This window comes from Patiria miniata, unplaced genomic scaffold (genome assembly GCF_015706575.1).
Source record: "Patiria miniata isolate m_02_andy unplaced genomic scaffold, ASM1570657v1 HiC_scaffold_10, whole genome shotgun sequence".
Lineage (NCBI taxonomy): Eukaryota > Metazoa > Echinodermata > Asteroidea > Valvatida > Asterinidae > Patiria > Patiria miniata.
The window spans coordinates 20073745-20095994 of record NW_024037048.1 but is presented as its reverse complement, the minus strand read 5'-3'; the positions used below and the strand labels follow the sequence as shown (position 1 = coordinate 20095994).

General features: G+C 39.4%; 1 protein-coding gene across 1 annotated transcript; it reads left to right on the top strand.

Moving 5' to 3' along the window:
• Positions 1 to 8806: 8806 nt before the first annotated feature.
• Positions 8807 to 20758, top strand: LOC119739646 (endophilin-A1-like; the record flags this gene model as incomplete). Its single annotated transcript, XM_038214659.1, has 8 exons — positions 8807 to 8843; positions 9474 to 9599; positions 10284 to 10417; positions 12240 to 12306; positions 17410 to 17510; positions 18535 to 18638; positions 19424 to 19560; positions 19892 to 20758. Coding segments are annotated over 8 exons (966 nt in total), but the record flags the coding sequence as incomplete, so codon positions are not given.
• Positions 20759 to 22250: the final 1492 nt, after the last annotated feature.

Here is a 22250-nt window from a genome sequence, read left to right as displayed (position 1 = left end):
ACAAATTTCTTCAGAGGGAAAATGATTGTTTCAAACACTCACCGAGCTAAATCTTGTTTTTGCAGTCAGTTCTCTCTCTGGTTGTCGTCCGAAGGTGTTGATGACCCGCGGTTGATGTGAAGGGTGGACGGCCCCACATGTCTTAAATAGTGCCATCGATTTCCTGAGCAGTGACTAAAAACTCGGACCTGGATTGTGATTGCATGGCTCCTGTGCGCTGTCAATCACACATCACCGACTCGCTTCATATTATTGAGACGAAAGCAATGTTAATGTCGTTGAGGCTATTAGTCACTATAAAAACTAGTCACCGAGATTGAAATGGCCGCTTCTTATTGGTGGATATTGTATGGACGTCGGTGACACATCCAAACATGGAATTTATGATTGACACACACAACCTGTCAGTCACAGACCACTCACTTGTGGTCACCGACTTGTCGTCACCAACTTGTCACCGACAAACTGTGATTGGTGGATAGACAAGTGACGTATACACCGGCCGTGATTCATTCAATGTACAGTTGGCGCTTCAGTCTATTAAATTGTGTGGATACATTTTGGATTATATGAGGAATTAAATCGTACTCAAGCCAGCGGAGAAACTTGGGTTTAACTTGGGGTAGGGCACCTGGGGTGCGTTATTTGTTTCAAAGGCTGCACTAAATGCAAAATAAACGTATTATTACAACAGTTAATGTTTCAATTCAGGTTTTCAAAATGGGGCGGGGGGAGGGGAGGGCTCGGGCCGGCTTCCACAGGGGGTGGGGTATATGCCCCGTGTCCCCGTAGTTATGCCCCTGAGGTAGGCTTTGCTCCTTGATTGGGACTTTGAGGAAATAAAATACAGTTAAATAAACTTCCATGAACTTTACGTATCATATACGGCCCGTGTATAATCGTGGCCTTCTAAATGTGGAGAAGGTTTTTACACTTTAATATCTCCCAGTTCGAATAATCATTTCCAGAAATGTTAGAATGTATGACCGGTGATGATGGACCTAAAAATCAAACGTTCACTACCTAAAGTAATGACACAGTTCCAAAAAAGCATGTATCGTGATTTAAAATCCCCCCATATCAACGAGAAAAGCTTGTATGGAACGACCAGACTTCCTACATTTGCTAGTTTGTGGCCTCCGCATAACGCGTACGATTCACCCTGAACTAGCCCTGGTGATATCCGGACAAATCACACCAGAGTTTGCCATTCTGTATTGCGAACCACCTCGATTTATAATAATCTCTGAAGCAATGACGTAGCGACGATGGGGGTGGGGTGGGATAGTTGAACGACCACATGCCCCCCTTCCCCCTCCCCTCCCCCATACCAGTGGGCCATACCATACAAGTAAATGACAAAGCCACTTGTTCGATTAGGGGCCTCACATGGCTTTTTTTTCCGAACCGGGCACGAAGCCTATGTTTACCAAACGACCGAAAGTCACCGAGGTCATGAGACATACCGGGGTTTCCCAAACTCCGGCTTCGTTCCGTTAACGCCTTCGGGCATGCGGCTTGGCCTTTTGCAATAGAGCTGGATCCGGTATTGGAATGAAGCTAGGATTTGGAAAACCTCGCTTGTAGCTCACTCGACGTGTACATGTACATGTCTAGTCTCCGTTCAAAGCGCCTCGCTGTTTCGCCACTCGGTTAACTACCGGCGCTAGTCTGGGTGACTTTGTGGAAAGGCTACAGTTAGGCCTCTTGACCAGCAGAGGCAATCTCTTGTTAATATTTGCGGAACCATCAACTTTGAAAGTTGGAAAAGCTGGGGTGGAGGGGGTTGGGCTAGACGCTACCTGACTATTGAGGGCACTGTTTCAAAATGCGTGTATACATACCCGCGTACGTATAATGAATACTTGAAATATAAGATTTCGTTCCATACTTTTATTATTTGACAGTTCCTCTCAAAATTCAACAGATTTTTGTAATTTGTCACATTTAATCAACTTACGAAATGTCGATTCCATGCAACAGATATTTCCTGAGTTATTTTTTGAAGCCCAGTGTGTTGTTTATGTGTCAGGCATAAAAGTTGACTCGAAATCGCCGTTTAGTTTTCGTGCTTAACATTTTTGGGGTATATTAATTTACGTTTTTAATGATTTCTCTCCAAATTTGAACCGGTTGTGTAACATAGCGTCCAATCAGGAGGTATAATTTCACTCCAATATATCAATATTTTTTAGTTATTGTCTCCACAAACAGGGTATTGTTTTTAGTCCATGAATGTTGACTCAAATTCGCCTTGTGTTTTTCGCTTTCACACGCCACATTGTCTTTGCTATATTTGTATTATTGGGGAACGATTCATATCCAAATTCGAGAGATTTGATTGATATATCACGTTCAATCACTATGGAATATTTCAATGCAATGCATCAAACATTTCTTGAGTAATCGTCTCCACAACGAGTAGGTTTTGTTTTTGTTCCATGAACGTTGACTTAAATGCGTCTTCTATTTTTCGTGCTTAACTCACTTATTCTTTTGTTTATATTTTTTTCATTGATTAATAATTGCTCTCCATATTCAACGTCTTTGGGTATTTCTTGAGTTATTGTTTGTAAACCGAGTGTGTTGTTTTTGTGTCACGAACGTTGACTTCAGTTAGGTGTCTCGTGTTGACAAAACAATATTTACTGTGGTGACCACTACATTGTATTTGTGAAGCGCGCCCTCTTTTGAAAGAAAATTAAAGCTGACTAAATGAGGCAGTTTTTCTCCGTTTTAACACAACACATTTTTTGGCTATATTCTTTTTATTACTAGACAATTCCTCTCCATTTTCTACAGATTTGTGTAATCTGTAACATTTAATCAATTAACGAAATCTCAATTCCATGCAACATGTATTTCTTGAGTTATCTTCCGGAAACCGAGCGTGTTGTTTTTTTGTCATCAAATAAGTTCACTCAAAATCGCACTACATTTTCGGGATATATTATTTTTTTTTAACTACTCCTCTATAAATTAAAAAGTGTGGTGTTGTCTATGATGACCAATCAGAAGATATAGTTTCAATCCAAAACAACACAATTATTTTCTCTAATTATTTAACAGGCAAGTGTTGGAAGTCATACTTTACATCTAGTCAAAATTTCAATCCAATAAAATAACTAGTTTTTGAGCAATCGTGTGGCGTAGGTGTCACACGATTTTCTGGAGGCCGTGACTTCACTTTGGATGGGCTTCGTCCGTGTTACTGAAATTATATTGCCGCCGATAATCTGTGTGTTTTCTCTCAATATTTATCATGCTTGTGTTGACTGTCATGCTCAACCTCTATAGGAAAAATTCCAATGTAATGTAACAAATAATTTTGAGTTATCGTGTGACATTATGTGTGATTGTGTTTCTGTTTAATAGTAATAAGGTTGATTTTCTGGACACCGTGACTTCAATTGGGAATGCAGTTTTGTCGGTGTTACAAAAAACTATATTGGCGCCGATAATCTCTATTTTGTCTGTCACTTAACAGGCTTGCGGTGCCAGTACGTGCTTAACGTACAACTATATAGTATTGAGTAAAAAGTGATTTGTACAAAATTCATAGAACAAGAAAATGAGATCGAAACATTTTAGTGTTTTAAACGTGAAAAATATTATCCAAACGAAGCAACGTTCATGGCAAAAAAAATCACAACTCCATTTCGAGAAGAAGAGAAGTTCCCAAAGTAAGAGGTTTCTTTGTTTCCTCTTTTTCAAGGGCATTTTACCCAAACTCTTTCCAACTACTCTTTGCTTTCTGATTGTCTCACACAGAGACAGCTGTACCCAGCGGTTTAATCTTTCAATAGAGGGCGCACCACATGCACAGGGGTCGCTACTGCTAACCCGCAAATGAATAAAAAGAAGACACTCATGGTTCAGGCAATATCTCATGTAATACTGAACGCATTAACTCAGTATTTCGTTGAGTAATTGTTCATAATGGGTTACGATCGCCGGAACCATTTGAAGTGATTCGTCAAAGAACAAAATAATGTGAGCAAATAAACAACTTAGTGTGTTAAACCTGAAAAATACCTTCCGAATGAATGACATCGTAAATGACAGAAAATACTATATGGTTCGGTGGATAAGTCACAGTTTACAAATTGTATTGTAGTGAAATTCCGACCAATAATTCGTCATAATGTATTACATTCAGGAGTATTTTTTCATAGGAATTCGTTGGACAAGAACGAAAAAGAGATAGTGGACTGAAGTCGGCGCGCGGTGAGCGGTGTTTGTTTAGCGCCCTCTTATGGAAGAAATTGATGCATCACGATAAAAATAACACGGAGTGTCCTCACAATGCTAATTCCTTCAATTGTTTTGCATTCATTCGTTGGCAGTTCCTGTCAATTTTCAAGATGCTCTTGTCAAATATCATGGCAAAATATTAGAGGAAATTTCATTTCAATGCAATGTGTTTATCTTGAGTTGATACAATAACTGTGTTTACACTGTAGAGGCAGAGAAAACGATATTTTTTATTCTCAATTTTCTACCTTGTTTGTCTTTTTTTCATGACCAATCATCTAGCCAGAATTCAATTCAATGCGTCTCTTAATTTTTTGAGATAGCGTGTCCAGCTTGACTATCGTTTCTGTGCAAAAGTGAGGCAAATGTTCTGTTCGGACTGTGACTGCAGCCTATAGCCAAGTTTTTCTCCGTGTTGCGACACAAGACACTGTTAAAGACGAGCAAAACAATATTTTGTCTAAATCTTCTGTCTTGTTTTTCTGCTTTTCATGACCAATCATCTGGCCACAATTCTATTCGATGCATCACTTAAGTTTTGTTATAGCGTGCCCAGCTGGACTATCGTTTCTGTGCAAAGGTGAGGCAAATGTTCTGTTTGGACTGCGTCTGCAACCCATCGCCAAGTTTTTCTCCGTGTTGCGACACATGACACTGTTGAGGAAGAGCAAAACAAAATTTTGTCTCAATCTTCTGTCTTGTTTGTCTAATTTTCATGACCAATCATCTGGCCACAATTCAATTCGATGCGTCACTTAATTTTTGAAATAGCTTGTCCAGCACAGTACATCTATGATTGCACATGAAGGATATGGTTTACTATAGCATTACACTTGAAATCACCTTTCATCATATCAATCCAAATGTTAACATTGTAATTACCTTTAAAAAAAACGGTGTAATTTTGCGACAGTCACATGCACACTACATTGTTTCTTTTCAGTGAAAAGTTCAGGCTTTTAAAGTAGCTCTACCCGCATTGTTTGGTTTACTAGTTTAAACAATATAACCACTTGATTTTCTATTTCGCTCTCGGACGTTTCACGCCGTCAGAGAAAAAAGTTATAAGCTTTATTTAAAGATTCGAGGGATTTATTGGGCTCTTAAATAGTTCGAAATTTTTGTAACATCAAACTTCTATAATTAAACGTGGGCGGATCGTTTCGATAGATGTCTCCATCATTACAAAGTGCAAAGCTTTCATATTGCTAGAAAAATAGGAATTTGAAAACAAAATGTATTTTTCATTGTCAAAACTAAAAAAATTGCACGGGCAAGCAACTATAAACTGATCACTTAATTCCGGTTATGCCATTCTACTTGTCCGATATAGCGCCCTCTGTTGAAAATTTGAAGAGCTCCCTCTATTGATATACATAAACAGCTAATTTGTGATCCAATAAATAGCGCACTCTATTGAAAAACAAAACAGCGCCCTCTACTGACCATACAGTTACCAACTCGCCCCCTTACCAACTCGCCCCACTTGTTTGCCCCAAACGGGAAAGGTCAATAGAGGGCGCCACTCATCTTATCAATTGAGGGCGCTATTTATCGAATCAATAGAGGGCGCAGTTCTTTTATCAGTTGACAGCTGGCGCCAGATATCACCACATGGGGAAATTGCAACGTGATCCACAACTCGTTTTGGGGAAAGGTAAATTTCAGAATAAAATACAGGATTCTTGTGGAGCAGTTATTCAAGATCAGCGTAGTAAGACACTCGTAACGTGAATGTATAGTTTTGTCCCATTCTGACTAATAAAAACGTAATAAATTATGCTGGCATGGCTGGCAAAAAAAATGTCAGTTCAGTTAGGCCTAGGGCTAGGCTAGGCCTTGTTTGAGTTTGCATGGACAGTCCTCAATTTTCGGAAGAATTGCTCTTTTAGTACACGTCCAGCAAATACCAACTCACGCTTTATTTAGCCGTTATAAATGGAATGTCATGGCCTAGCAGTTAAGAGCACCGGACTCATGTTCTGGTGTTTCAGAGGCAACAGTGTCACGTAGGTTCGAGCCCGCAGGCGGACACTTGTGCTTAAGCAAGGCACTTGACCATTCTTACTTCGTTCTTTGGATGGGACGTAAAGCCGTAGGTCCCGTATAATGCACGTTAAAGACTAGTCCGAAAATTTGGGACTCTCAATACTGTGTATGAGAGTCCCAAAACTTAAGGTATCCATATCGTGCAAAACTTTGTGCTGCATAAAACCAGTGTGAATCAAATTTGCAAGCTTCTTACTCACTACAGTTTCTTCAATAATCCCCGAAACTTCTGCCTAGCAAAGTTGCTGTTGTGAGCATTGCATCACCAAAATTTCAGCTTTTAATTCTAATTTTGCAGAGAGTTATCGAAATCCATATGTGAGACATCACATTGATGTGTTCTGCAATGCATTGTGCAAAAAGACTCCTCAGCTATAACATTTTCATCGTGTTGATAAAACAGCGCCCTCTTGTTGATCTGAGTGAATGCAAAATGTTTCATTTTTTTAGCAGAGGGCGCTATGTTCATTTGGCCATTGATTAAAAAAACAAGTAAGCTGCAAGGCTCTTCCTACACCTACCCAGAATACATTGGGAATCACACACCAATTTCCAGAGCATCGAGATTGACATGGGTGGTTTTTGAACTGCCAAAACCTTGCCTTAAAATTGGATTTAAGGTCTCAAATTTTGCAGGTGACATGCTTGCAACTATAGCATTTTGATGTATGTTTTGTGTTGGCATTAATTAGCCAAATGGTGAGTAAAAAAACGTCAGTAGTAATTTTGCACGTTTTTATGCACTCATGGTCCCAGTCTGGTTAAAGACGTGTTCGCTAAGAGAAGGGGTTCGCCTCGGTGTCGTGGCATTGGCCGCAGCAACGTATAAACCAATAAAAGGTGCTACATAATGGGTCTCATATTTCTCATGTACTTCATTCATCTAATAATAGACATAACTGCCAGCGCCTTGAGTACCTATACTCCGTTGCGATAATGCCTGAATAGGCTTCTGCAACGTAACCATACAGATACAGATAAAAGTGCCTTTCTGTTATCCTACGGTTTTCATAGAAATTGACGACGTGCATGCCATGAGCAGCCAGTGATGCAAGACACAGAGTCAGAGGAATGCAGCATATGATGCAATTGATGGCAGTACAGATAGCAGGTTGATCTCCAATGGGCAGCAGACATGGAAAGAATGTTGCAACCTGACGCCACTTCAGCGGTACAAAGTCTATGGTGAGTCAAGAAAATTGAAGTATTTCCTAACATTAAAATTGCAAATGTTTCTTAGTCCTAGATTCATGTCTTAGCATAATTTTTGCAATGACTGTCCTTCATTGAGATGATGTATGAGGAAAACGGCAGAGTCATATTCTTTTTTTTGGCCTAATAGAGAGTCGGGAACTAGGACGTACAGCTTTTATGGGCGGAAACCAGTTCAAGCTAGTTCCCGATTGTCTTTTACCATTTGATATCCACTTGTGTTCACAAGCGAGATCCAGTCTACTCATTATCATAATCGATGCTTCGCGCTCGGTAACAGAATCGCACTTGGAATATGGGGACCATTGAATGTACGCTGGGCATGAAGACTACATCACAAGTTGGAAATTTAACGTGTTCGTGATTGCAAGGGGAGCTCTCAGAATTGAAAGGGAAATTTCACTTTTCTTCCGGATCGTAAATAACCTTCAGTACAACCATCTTAATCATCGATGTCTATTTGTACCTCAGGTGGCCTATCTAGTAATTGGGAGGCCATTTTGAGGGTGAAATCTGAATGTTAAAAAGACGATAAGTTGGGTCCAAGCATGGTCCAAGTTACTCGGACTACTGTAAGTGTAGTCCGAAAATTTGGGACTCTCAATACTGTGTATGAGAGTCCCAAAACTTATAGTATTGAAAACATGCAAAGCAAGAAAATAGACTGGCACCTGAAACAACCAGTCCAACACAGCTTCAGTACTGCATCAATCAACCATGCCAAAAGAATTTAAGAAACATGTGGCATGAAGCGGGAACTAGTCCCAATTTACTACACATTTCTCCGTAGTCAAGCCACCAGACTATTGACACTGAATGAAGAGGTCAGTCTTTTCAAATAGTTGGACCATATGGTCATGATGGTTGGACATGTACCAGTCTAGTATTTAGTCCCATTTAGAAATCACTTGACTTCCCTCTCATGTGCAAAATATTGAAGAAAAATCTCCTTTAAAAATTGAATTGAGTCTCCAAACTTGGTTGGTGAAATACTGAGGACATTTTCTTTGCCCGTTTTGTTTTGCACGTTTCAGAGCACTCCAGAGCCCTGTCTGCTGTAAGTGTAACTTAGCCCTAGTCCTAGCCCAGGTTGGACTCTGTTGTGTACACGCAACGGAGTCCAGGGTATGAATCTCTCCTGCCATAGCGAAAAAAGTTTTAACACATTTAGTATTAGTAAATATTGCTTGAGATTATTTATGCTTATTGAATTCTTCTCATTGTCTTTGGGTAATGTATTTTTTTTTTTCATCAGAAAATTGACGCGACAGGTCACACAGTGGATGATTTGGTGAACAAGACAATAGAATACCTTCAGCCCAATCCAGGTAAGAACCAAAATTGAAACATCATTGACGCTAACCTTCCAAAATCTTTCAAAATCCTATTTGCAAAATGTAGGCTTTTGCAGGATTGAGGCTATATGGCAAAAATGTGTGCCTGATTTATGAGGATGCACTGTGTCAAGGTCTTGGGCCGGATCTTGTGTTGTTCCCTGAGCTCAGGGAACCAGACTAGCTGGCTTGCATCCATTCACGGATGTGTAACCGCTTGCCAAAAAAATGTGGACTAAATAAATTGGGTAAATTGGGGCACTATTTGGACAAATCAGTTTCTTCCAATGATGGTTGGCCGACCATCTTTTGAAATCAAGACAAAAATTCCACTTTTCTTAAAAATGACAGCACACCAGGTGCCATGATTTCACAGGATGTCTGAGACTGTCATTCACCTACAGTCAAGTAAAGTATTTCATAATAATTTGGTAGTTTTGTTTGTTGATGTTTGCAAATGTCGTATATTACCTTTAATTGTAACCTTTGGAATAATTACGTTTGGGGTGACTATAGAACACCGGTTTGAATCGGGTCTAAGTATTCACTTCAAACAAACCAAATAGAGATACATCTTCTATTTGTGTGCCGACCCTAATCAATCGTATTGTCTTTCCTGAACAGTCTCCAGAGCCATGAGTAAAGTCCGTGGTCAGAACAAGGGAGGAACCAAGCCTCAACAACCCGTAGGATTCCTGGGAGAAGTCATGCTGAAGAACGGCAGAGAATTAGGAGAAGATTCAACGTTTGGTGAGCAAGCTTCAAGATGTATTCTCTTTCCTTCTGTGGTAGACTGATCAAAAAGCTCTCAAAAAGGTGCTCTAATCAGTGTTCCAATCCACCAACATAATATACCATGAGTATTGCGTAATTTATGTAGTGCCCAACACTTCAGATATGCAAGGCCAAGTAAAGAAAAAAAAACAGTTTCTCGTACCTGCCCGCTGCCTTTTTTGCACCCACTTTGTATTTTTTAATTTTTTTTTATTTATAAATGCATACATTTGCAATATACAGGTGAGTCAAAAAAGACGAACCCCAAATGGCAGGACCAATTTTTGAATGAAGTTTTGCCTGTAGCACTTTCCAAATCTAGGATATGAAAGCCCAATCAATGGGCTTTGTATTAACACAAGAATCATTCACATCACTCATTTGCTTTTCAAGTTACGGAATTTTGAACACAAACACCATTTTATAAAGTTCTGTTCATGGATCACAAAGAAATGTACGTGTTATTTCAGCAAAACGAAAACAATTCACATGCATCCCTATGAGAATTGTTTTCGTTTTGCTGAAAGAACACTTACTTTTTTACATTATTAGCCCAACTGTTTTCATTTTGATGGAAACAACAGGACAATAAAATCTTTCCTGTTAGAGGTATTATAAAAAGATGGATTTTGTTATGTTTTTGTTTTTGTTTGGATACAGGTACGGCGATGGTCGAGATGGAAGAATCACTGAGGCAACTTTCTGAAGTCAAGGACGCCTTCGATCTGAACGTCAGACAGAACTTCCTGGATCCCCTGGATCATCTCAAGAACAAAGATCTGAAGGAGATCAACGTGAGTTCCATCTTACAAAATCTAACATCACCCATTATCTGGTTGATTCTGATAGAATCAGGACTGTGTTGCACAGCCACGTTCGGGGAAATTCAAGCACAAATTAGGGAAAATGGAAAAGCATAAAGCCACGTCAGAATGAAGTGGCTACGGCTAATACATTAGTTGCACCTATGGAAGCAGATGAAGCCACTTCCCATGTGGGCTAGTGTTAGTCGTAGCCATGTCATTCAGACATGGCTAATGCTCACTAACAGAAGGGTTAACCAGGGTTACTGGAAATTACATTCTCATACAGCGTAATCCGGCGAACAAAATTAGAAGCCATTTTTGAGGTCGCGCCACGACTACGTGCACGCGTTCTTAAAGACGAGGCTCGCAAATGTTTTGGTTGAAGGAGTCCGGAGTGCGCGATTCACGTGAGCCTAGTGCCTCCGCATTTATCCTGAGTTATCCTGTTCACAGACAAACCAAGGCCGATGAAAACATATACCTCACCTCATGGTGGAGGGAAAAAAAGCAGACGGGAAACAGTTTTTTTTTTACTCTGTCTAATAATGCATTTCATAGACCATGCATTTCATAGACATTCTCAGCTCCCAGGGTATACTTAGCACAGCTGTTTAGTTTTGGTGGAAACAACAGAACAATAAAATGTTGTTTTTTATAGGTATCATTAAAAAAAAAAAAAATTGTTTTGGTTATTTTTTGGATACAGCTACGGCGATGGTTGAGATGGGAGAATCACTGAGGCAACTTTCTGAAGTCAAGGGCGCCTTCGATCTGAACGTCAGACAGAACTTCCTGGATCCCCTGGATCATCTCCAGAACAAAGATCTGAAAGAGATCAACGTGAGTTCCATCTTACAGAATCTGACAGAATTTGGTTGATTTTGATAGAAGCAGGACTGTCGTGCACAGCCACCTGCGGGGAAATTCAAGCACAAATTGTGGCCAATCTGGAAAAAATTGATAGAAGACCAATGATCGATTACTGGTTGATTTGGGTTGTAACTTATGCCTGTGTACTTTTTGTCATTCAATAAATTTGGGGTCCACTTTTTTCCTGTCCCTGTTACATCTGACATCTGTGATTTTATAATTCTGATGCACTCCTTAATGCAGTCGTCCTCCAAGAGTGATTATGAATAGCAAACTACCTACACAACGAATACAAAATTGTTTAAAGTCATTCTTAACCCTAACTCCCTGGGCATTTTTGCGATGATGCTGCAAAATCCTCCAACTGCCTCCATGTCAAAATTGCATGCAGCCTCAATCCTGCAAAATCCTCCATTATTTCTTGAATGTGATCCTTGGAAGAATGATCACTGCCTCAGTCCTACAAAATCCTCCAGCAATCACTGTCAATATGTTGAGGCAGAGCCAGTGACATCCTGGAGCAGTGCGGAGGACTTCAAGTATAATTTATGCACGGCTGAGCATAAACAACACAAGGCCCGGCCCAAGACCTTGACACACTGCATCCTGCAAAATCAGCCACACATTTTTGCCAATTAAACAGCCTCGATCCTGCAAAATCCTCCATTTTGCAAAGAGGATTTTGGAGGATTTGGGAAGGTTAGGGTTAATGCAGTCGTCCACCAAGAGTGATTATGTGAAGCAGACAACCTACCCAACAAATTGTTGAAGTCATTCTTAATGATACTTGAACGGCAAATGACAACGTTCAGAGATAACAGGAACTCGAAAATTGTCACACTTTGACCCATAATTTATATAAGGTGCCTATTACAGCAATGTGCAAATGTCTCTTGTCAAACAATACATTAACTTTCTCCCTAATGTTTGATTTCTACAGCACCATCGGAAGAAGTTACAGGGGCGACGTCTTGACTTTGACTACAAAAAGAAGAAGCAAGCAAAAGGTAGGCAACAGATTATCTCAACTCCATCATATCAAATCATCTTACATTACTAAAATATCATAACTAAAACAAAAATAAACCATCAGACTTCCAAAGTGTTATTGTTAACCTGACACTAAATTTATCATTATTAATTGTCATAGAGTTTGTCCCAAAAATGTGTCTGTGAAAAAAAGGCGGATGAGGTTTGGGATTGGAATCATTTGCCCTTGAGCATTAAACCGAGGTCTTGCCGTGATGACTGATAGCCAGGCAAATGATTCCAATCCCAATTGCAGCCCTTTTCACAACATGCAGGATTTTACACAGCTTACATAAAACAGCACTGAAATTGATTAAGGCAAGGAACTTGGTCACAGTGTCCCAAAATGTTGTTGTGATCAATTGACAAGTGTGCAGTGATGCGTGACTGAAATTAAATGAAAATCATCGGGGTTGAGGCTAAGATAAGGAGTATCTGCACAATCAAACTTTTTCAAATTGGACTTCATGGTTTTGAAGTTATTTCAAAAATAGTCAGACGGACATTTCTTTTGGACATACTGTATAATGCGTATAATATTTGTTTGCACTAAAAGAATAAAAACAAAAATTGCATTTAAAATAGTGTTCCTTGTAAGCCTTCAATTGTGGTTTAGATTTTTTGAGGACTTAGTTTCGACAATCGAGAAAAAGTTTGAACTTTGTGTCAACCATATTCACTCAGCGGCCAATATGATCTGCCGAATATTGTTTCCAAAAGTGGATATTGTCATCGGGAACTGAACTTTGTTACTTTGATCGATAAGCCTAACTGTCTCTAATAGAAGAGTTTAATCATTAAAGCCTGTAAATTGACGTCGCTATGAAGGAATTTTCCACACCTTTGAATTCAACATCATTTTTTTTACCACTCACTGTAGTAATGTTTTACTTTCATTTTTCACTGTGCATCATCTACATACTCATCAGCATTAGCAGGTTTGGTCGGTATGTCAATAGTCTAGTTCCTAGACTCGTCATGAATGGTCCCTTATTGTGCTTAGCACCCATAGTGTACACCCATAGCTCACTACAAGTTTGAACTAACAATAAGCGAAATTGTCTGTGAGTTTCAAAAATGAGAATAGATAGTGTTGTTGACCTTTGTTAATGCACAATATTACCTTGTACTTTCCCTACAACAATATTGTGAATGTGTGTATGTAGAATGCTCTATGCTTAAGATTTACAACTGTGATGAATGTCCATGTAATAGATCAACCTCAGTCCACATGTACGTGCAGGCTTTTAAGTATTCCTACTTTTCCTAGATATTTTTTTTTTTTACCGTGCTCCATTTTTTCCTACTTTTTTCTTGATTTTTGTCCCACAACTCCGAAGAAATTTAATCTCATTGAAAACTTTCATGGCAGTGTTACACACTGTCAAATCACACAATGAAGGGCTTGGGCGCAGGAGTACTGCAACTGTACTTCCAAGAGCTTAGTTGAGGATGGAGCACAAGTGTTGTGAGTACAGAACATGCCAAATGAGGCTTATGATGCTGTGGACATGGGCGAGCATCAACGAAAACTACCCCAGAAAGCTCACAACAGTCCTACTTTTATCCTGAGTCTGTCCTCCAAAATCCGACTTTTGTCCTGTTGGTTTTTGTAAATTTTGACCCTACTTTTCTCCTACTTCTTCACCTGGGTCTGCTTGAAAGCCTGTACGTGTATCGTACTATCATGACATTCTATTTTGAAGTGTGTTTTAAATCAAATTAGGTTAATTGCCCTTCAACGACGTTTAAACACTGTATACTCAGTGGGTAACACACTGAGTATACAGTGTTTAAACGTCAGTGAAGGGCAAAACCTAATTTGATTTATATCAACCCGATGCAAAAGTCCATCTTATAAAAGTGTGTTTTAGTTAGTTAATCAGTTACATGTCCCTAATAAACGTCTACCCCTTCAGGATTGGTCTAGACAGCCTCCGGGATAAAAAAACGACCAAACTGAATACAAAGGAATCCAACGGCTGCTTAGATTAATGGTCTCCATGCGCAAACAGGAGAGGGAGCTATTTGATCACTTTCAATAGTCCAGTGGATAGGACACACTACGTATAGCGCATGGTACCCTGACTACTTTCATTCCCAATATGCACAAAGCCATAGCGTCTTCCTGTGGCGTCAGGCGTCGTTGGCAATGCGTTCAAATGTCTCTCCCAGTCGTCTCTCCGACCCCAACTCTCCCTTTCTTACCGTTGAGGGGGTGCTTGTGCGAAGAGCCCATTGGTCTATAATCCTATGATGACATCATGTTTCTATTTTTACTTTCCATGTACCCGTAAAAACGTTTTCGTCGGTTCCTCTCAGCAGCAGGTGGTATGTCAACACCGATTTTGTAGCGTAGCATTTCGTAGAAAATATTGTGGTGAAATAGATCAGAATTGATTGAGGATTCAGAAAATACAGTATCAGGCCAAAAATCTGTGTGTCCGTCATGCGTAGTGCGCACTGCCTGATGTGTAAAAATCAGTTGTTTGATAAGCAATGTGCATACATACATAGGTCCATGTACTTGTATTGCGCATTGCGCTATCCCTGCTGCGTTAAGACCAGTCATTGTGGGAATATGAGCTTTTACGTCGGTCAAGTGTGCCGAGAAATACGTACACGTGGATTTTCAGAGTACGCATCGCAGATACGCAACTGGTATGCAAAACGCAATACGCACATCAAAAACAGACACATGGATTGTCAGCCTAAAGCGTAGGCCCTATCAAATTTGGCCAGCAGTCTGGGCTATAGAGTAGGCAGTAGTGCTATATATTTGTAGATTTCGCCGTGGGTGCAGAGTCGAAAATGAAGGGAAAAGGAAAAAGCGTAAAGCCACGTCAGAATGAAGTGGCTACGGCTAATACATTAGTTGCACCTATGGAAGCAGATGAAGCCACTTCCCATGTGGGCTAGTGTTAGTCGTAGCCATGTCATTCAGACATGGCTTATGCTCACTAACAGAAGGGTTAAGCAGGGTTACTGGAAATTACATTCTCATATACAGTGGAACGTTGCTATACCAAACACCGCTATTTTGAAATATACTATCCCAGATTTCTAAAGCTCGGTAGTCATTTTTTTTGAAAATCAAAACTGGATTAGAGTTCACTTTGTCATTTTGCAGTTTTGGTTTTGTTTTGGTTTTGATGCTAGCTTGTGCATGTTACTTCCTTTATTTTGTTTGGCATTTCATGTGAACGTCCTCATGAAACTTGCATGTTTTGTTTTCAAACATCCTGCTTGGAACACTAACAGCATGTCATAGAACAAACGTAACCCTGCAGCATTTTCACTTTGCCTGCATGTTTAAGCCAGCTGCTATGTTTTCTTGATTGGAGATTATCATTCCTTTTTCATTTCATTTTTTTTCAGTTTATTTTAAGCACATCCAAATCAAGCAACAGTCCAAAGACCAAAAATGTCTGTTTTACTGGGTGATGAAATACGACAATTTATGTTATCAATAAAACCTAAACAATATTCAAAAAGAAAAGAAAATTGCTTTGGAAGATGATCAGATTGATCCCAAAATGGTAAACTTTAAGAGTGCTTTTAGTTTTAACATCAAAAGACATATTGTGTTACAAGTTTTAGAATGTAATTTGTAACTGTTGTAAATTATTGTCTACTAAAGAAGGACAATTACTGGCAAAGAGTTAATGTTGGTTGTAGCTGATTCTGTCAGAAATAACATGAATTTGTATAATGGAGGTATCATGAATATTCATTACATTTCATACATATTAATGAGCCTGTTTTTGCATTTTGTTGGTCAATATTCAATTGCATTGATGAAAAAAATTGACCCAAATAATTTTTGCGTGGACTCAAACTTGGAAAAGTGTAGATAAGTGACTTTTCCGAGGACGAAATTGAGAATGTCTAAGTGTTAAATATGTGTGAGTTGTAATAAGTACGGAACTTTGTTATGCAGCTGATTTCACAAAACAGTGCGTAACTTACGCCATGTGTAGGACTTACACGCAACAAACTTATTGCGCGGCCACGCAATGAACTTACGATCGATTTCACGAAAGTTGGCGTTCATGGGCCACGTTTTAAACAATCTAAACATCTTGGACGAGGATAATAACAGCATTTCATGGAAGAAATGTTTGTGTATGATTTGTTCGTTCGTGAAGCAGTTGTTGAATCACTTCCGCCCGCCATTTTGAAAAAAAAACCTGGATTAATACAAAAAAATCTTAAAAAGCAATCAAATTTAATAGACGAATGAAGTATACAAAATGTAGCTGTCCATGGAATGCCATTGGAAGCTATTGAGCTGAGTGAGAATTACAGATTACACACAGGCATTCAAATACAAATGAGATTTCAATCATTTGAGTCAAGACTGAAACAGTATTTTTACTGTCAGATTTTGTGTTTCGATTACGAGGAACAAGTCCACTCTTTTTTTCTGAAATATTGATGGCGATTTTTGTCCGTTTTTCCATTCATTCATGGAGGTGGGAAAACGTTTATGTTTCATGGTATTTAATGGGTATTTATTTGTTTGCAGAATGATAAATGATCAGTGGTGGACAACTGAATGTTGGATCATTGTATCAAAATATTCATTACTTGGGAATAGAGTATGCAAATTACGTGAAATTTTCACAGTTACTAGTCAATAACAAGTACTTTACCCCTATTTTTATTAAACAGAGCGAGCCACATATTTTTTGAAATATGTTTCTTTATGACTCATTGTGTACATGGTGACGGATTAACTCTAACTCCCTAGCATGATGTACCAGGAACCATACCCATCCTGGCAAATTCCAACACCATATGGGAAACTGCTCACACATATTTCTATCTTTGATTCTGGAGGTGTGCCAACCCAATGTAAAAGACTGTCAGTTTAAGGGTACTGTACCCATCCTGACAGATTCCCACTAAACATGCCGTTGGGGTTTGATGGGTTGAGTTCTGTTAGGGTTAATGCATGCTTGCATGATGCAGCAATTATACTACATTTCCACACCAGGAAAATACTGGCATCTTGGATAATTCTGAGCCAATATGTCTGACTTTTGTTCTCATCAATCTTGTTTTTGTTTGTGTTGCAGGAAGCACAATTCCTGAAGAAGAAATCCAATTTGCAGAAGAGAAGTTTCACGAATCTCAGGAGCTTGCTGAGAATGGGATGAGGAACCTCCTTGAGAGTGATGTAAGTACCTGACAAATCGGAGCAAAGATGAGCCAAGATGCACTAGAGCATCTTACTACTCAATGAGATACCACTCATTTAGTCTCAAGAACAACTTTTCACTTTATATTTCTTCGCATTTATTTTGATATTTCTCTCAGTTCAACCATGGAAGAATAATTTATACCGACATTGTATGGGTGAAGAGATTGACGGTTTCCTATTTATTTCTGTTGTGTAAGATTTTCTTTAAATGGCCATTTAATGTAATTTTTTTAATGCAATTCTTGAAAATGTACCTTTGTGTCCCATTTAACTCATAATTTTCAGTTAGCATTTTGCAATTTTTAAGGGTACTTAGGTGACGTTTTGGTTTTTATGCCAGTGAGAATTTTCATATTCATGAGCAAAAGTGTAATGTCATTTTAGACGGAAACTTCAATGTTATAGCTATTTCAGCACCAACATTTGGGATATTTTGATGTTGTAAAGTTTCTTTGGTGATTTTTTTGTTTTGTCAGAGCATGGTAGTAAGCAAATGAGCTAAGTTTTCTCACAAATGTTTTCAATGAGCAAATTTTGGGTTCACAATTTGAACAGAAAACACCTAAACTGAACAGTGTCTTCCTGAAATGACATCACAGCAACAGCACCCTCATTTGTCAGGAAAAGCATGGACAATATTAAATGTTTAAAAAGTACACTTTTCAATACATTTATCCAAAAATGGATGTGAAATAGTTTTCATACATTTAAAGGGGAGTAGAAAGTTGTACAAATTATGTTCCCAAATGAAATTCATGTCATGGGGCCCTTTGAAATAAAAAGGGAAAATCTTTCCTATTTCTCAAAAGTAGCTATGGCGTATTGTGTTTCATTTCGATTCAATAAACATGGTTAATAGACATGGTAAGGTATCAAATTTCCTGTTGCAAGTCTGATAAATGGGCCTATTTGAGTTGGTAGCAAATCCATCCAACTATTTCTGGAGTAAGATGTTGATGAACAGAGATTTACGGACTAATTGATTGGTTTTCTTTAACAGGTTGAGCAGGTGTTACAGCTTCAAGCGTTAGCCGAGGCTCAGCTAGAATACCACAAACAGTCTGCAGAGGTTTTGGAAAGCCTTCTGTCAACACTCAATGAAAGGTATGCCAACAGGGGAAATCTGCCCCCCCCCCCCCCACTCACTTTTCATTAGAATTGTGATTGACTTGTGATTGACTTGTGATGGACTTGTGCTTGATTTGTGATTGACTTGTGATAGACTTGTGATTGACTTGTGATTGACTTGTAATAGAGTTGTGATGGACTTGTGACAGACTTGTGATGACTTGTGATGACTTGTGATAGACTTGTAATGGACTTGTGATTGACTTGTAATATAGTTGTGATGGACTTGTGACAGATTTGTGACAGACTTGTGATGACTTGTGATAGACTTGTGATTGACTTGTGATTGACTTGTAATGGACTTGTGATTGACTTGTAATATAGTTGTGATGGACTTGTGATGGACTTGTGATGACTTGTGATGGACTTGTGATGGACTTGTCGATGACTTGTGATGACTTGTGATGGACTTGTGATGACTTGTGATGGACTTGTGATGGACTTGTGATGGACTTGTCGATGACTTGTGATGACTTGTGATGGCCTTGTGATGACTTGTGATGACTTGTGATGGACTTGTCGATGACTTGTGATGGACTTGTGATGGACTTGTGATGACTTGTGATGGACTTGTGATGGACTTGTCGATGACTTGTGATGACTTGTGATGGACTTGTGATGACTTGTGATTGACTTGTGATGGACTTGTGATGGTCTTGTAATGGACTTGTGATGGCCTTGCGATGGCCTTGTGACTGACTGACTATAATACCCAAACTTGTCAGTTAGCATCCTTCTCAATGTTCTGTGATGTTTTCCAGGGTTGAGGAGGCAGGCAGTCGACCCAAATCAGAACGCAAACCCAGAAGTACTTTCAACTCTTACTCCACGAAGAGAGACTCCAGTGACGGAGACGACACCGACGCGTACCCGTCAACGGTGGATTACAACGCACCAGGTAAGTCAACAGGGATCTCATGCTCCAGCTCAGCACACAGTTTGCTTAAGGTTGCAGGCCAGTAAATAGGCCCCAAATTGCCTTCCCTGGCCAAATCACCATTTGAATGTCCTCAATTTGTTTGCTACATGTATTGGAGCATTTTGTGGGCCGTGAACTTGAGGGTTTGTAAAAAAAAAGAAGGGTCCATGCCGTGATGAGGACGAAATTTGGATGAAATTACCAGTAGGCCCAAAATTTGCTCTATTTTGCAATGGAGCATAGACATCGTTTTTCAAAATGGCGATGGACTTCAGGACTACTTTTGTGATATTTATTTCCAATTTCTCAGTACCTGTAACGGCAACGAAGGAACGCTGCAAGGCACTGTACGACTTTGAGGCAGAAAACGAGGGCGAACTGGGGTTTCAGGAGGGCGACATCATCAGCATCGTCAGTAAGATCGACGAGAATTGGATCGATGGAGAGTTAAACGGTCACACGGGATACTTCCCAGCTAGCTACATTGTACGTGGAAATTATCTAACCGGTTTAATCATGGTAGGTGGTAGCGTTACTTATAGTGTTGCAGTTTGTACTTTGTCATCGTGAGGTTGAGTATGAGCGTGAGTTCTTCGCGATGAGTACACGTACAAGTACTTTGTCATCCTGAGTTTGAGTACGAGTACGTTGCCATGGGCACAAGGACACATTGAAGTACTTTGTCATCATGAATTCAAATACAAAGACGAGTACTTTGCCTTGAGTACTAGTATGAGTACGCATATTCTGGCATGACAAGTATGAGTATGAGTACTTTGTCTGAGTATGAGTCATTTCTATCAGTATGAGTACTACAATACTGGTTACTCACAATGGAACTCTGTGTACAGTGAACAGATACATTCAATAGCGCCCTCTGGAGAGTGGTCCTATGTATATCAGCATAATGTCAATTGTGTACTTTTTTTTTTTTTTTTTAAATTCCATCATATTAAGCTATGTATTTCCATAGACGAGATCTCTTAATTGTTAGTTCTTTGTAAGCCTTGGCAGTCTGGTGTTTCTTTCTTGAAACAACTAAGAATATGTCTTCCCTTTGATTATACCAAATGAGAAATTACCGGTCTGTTGGTATTTAAAAGGAGGCATTATACAACTTGGAACTCTTGAAAAGTTCCCCAGATTCAGTGAATTCCAAATGATGTGGCTACGGCTAGGAAGTACAGGAGTCTATGGGAAGTGACCTCAGCCGCTTTCCATAGACGTGGCTACGGCTAGGAAGTACAGGAGTCTATGGGAAGTGACCTCAGCCGCTTTCCATAGACGTGGCTACGGCTAGGAAGTACAGGAGTCTATGGGAAGTGACCTCAGCCGCTTTCCATAGACGTGGCTACGGCTAGGAAGTACAGGAGTCTATGGGAAGTGACCTCAGCCGCTTTCCATAGACGTGGCTACGGCTAGGAAGTACAGGAGTCTATGGGAAGTGACCTCGGCCGCTTTCCATAGACGTGGCTACGGCTAGGAAGTACAGGAGTCTATGGGAAGTGACCTCGGCCGCTTTCCATAGACGTGGCTACGGCTAGGAAGTACAGGAGTCTATGGGAAGTGACCTCGGCCGCTTTCCATAGACGTGGCTACGGCTAGGAAGTACAGGAGTCTATGGGAAGTGACCTCAGCCGCTTTCCATAGACGTGTTTCAAGTCATTTGAACACAGCCTTGGTCAAGGCTTGCTCAAGAGTAGTCTGGTACCATTTGCAGCACAATGGGGAAAATACTAGGTTGCCATCAGGAACTAGCAATTTGTTTGATACAGAACAAGGATAGCCGTGTCTGAATTACTCAGCTATGGCTCATGTGTAATATCAAGCCGTAGTCGTAGCCCAGTAATTCAGACATGGCTAATTATTCCAATATTAAAGATGCTCCTTAACACACAGGAACTGAACAATTTAAGAATAATTTCTTGATATTATAATTCATTATATCATAATTATACAAATACCGAATGTTACATTACTTGAATATAATGTATAAATGGAGCTAAAATAATTCTTGCGTACCTTTTATCTATTTTATAACGGAAATCTTAACAAGCAACTGATCATTGTGGTGTTTGTTTTTTCAATCGTAGAAAATTAGAATTGTTTTCTGTTACGGTAGACGTAGTTTATGTATCATATATAAATAAATAACCTATTTTTGTACAGAACTTAGCTGTGAAGAATGGTTCACACTACAATGTCTGATAGGGAAAAGAGTGGAAAAGTTATCATAGATGTCCAGATTTCAGAGATTATAGAGCAAACTTTTGTGTCGACTAGACAGGGTTGAACTTTGGGCATTTCATTTGAGAGTTGCCAGTTCAATCTTGCATTGATATGTTTGTCTTAATAAGAAAAGTACTTTATATTTTGCGTTGAAGCTAAAACTGTCTCAAGTCGAGATTGATGGTCTTTATTTTACTAGTTTTTTTTTTACTTGTGTAGTTATATCCCTGAACTTTATGTACAGTTGACACTCAATGTATAAAGGCAGTGGGGAAATCAATCCCTATTTTTCCTTTTCTGGATGGCATTTGTGAGAAAACGTGTTAAACCCGAGATGAAAACCCAAGGTAGTAGTAATGGTACGCTTTTGGAAAGAATGCAGTATCCAGACGCTACTTCTTTGGCTATGCACAAAGTCTATGGAGAGTCTAAGACCACTT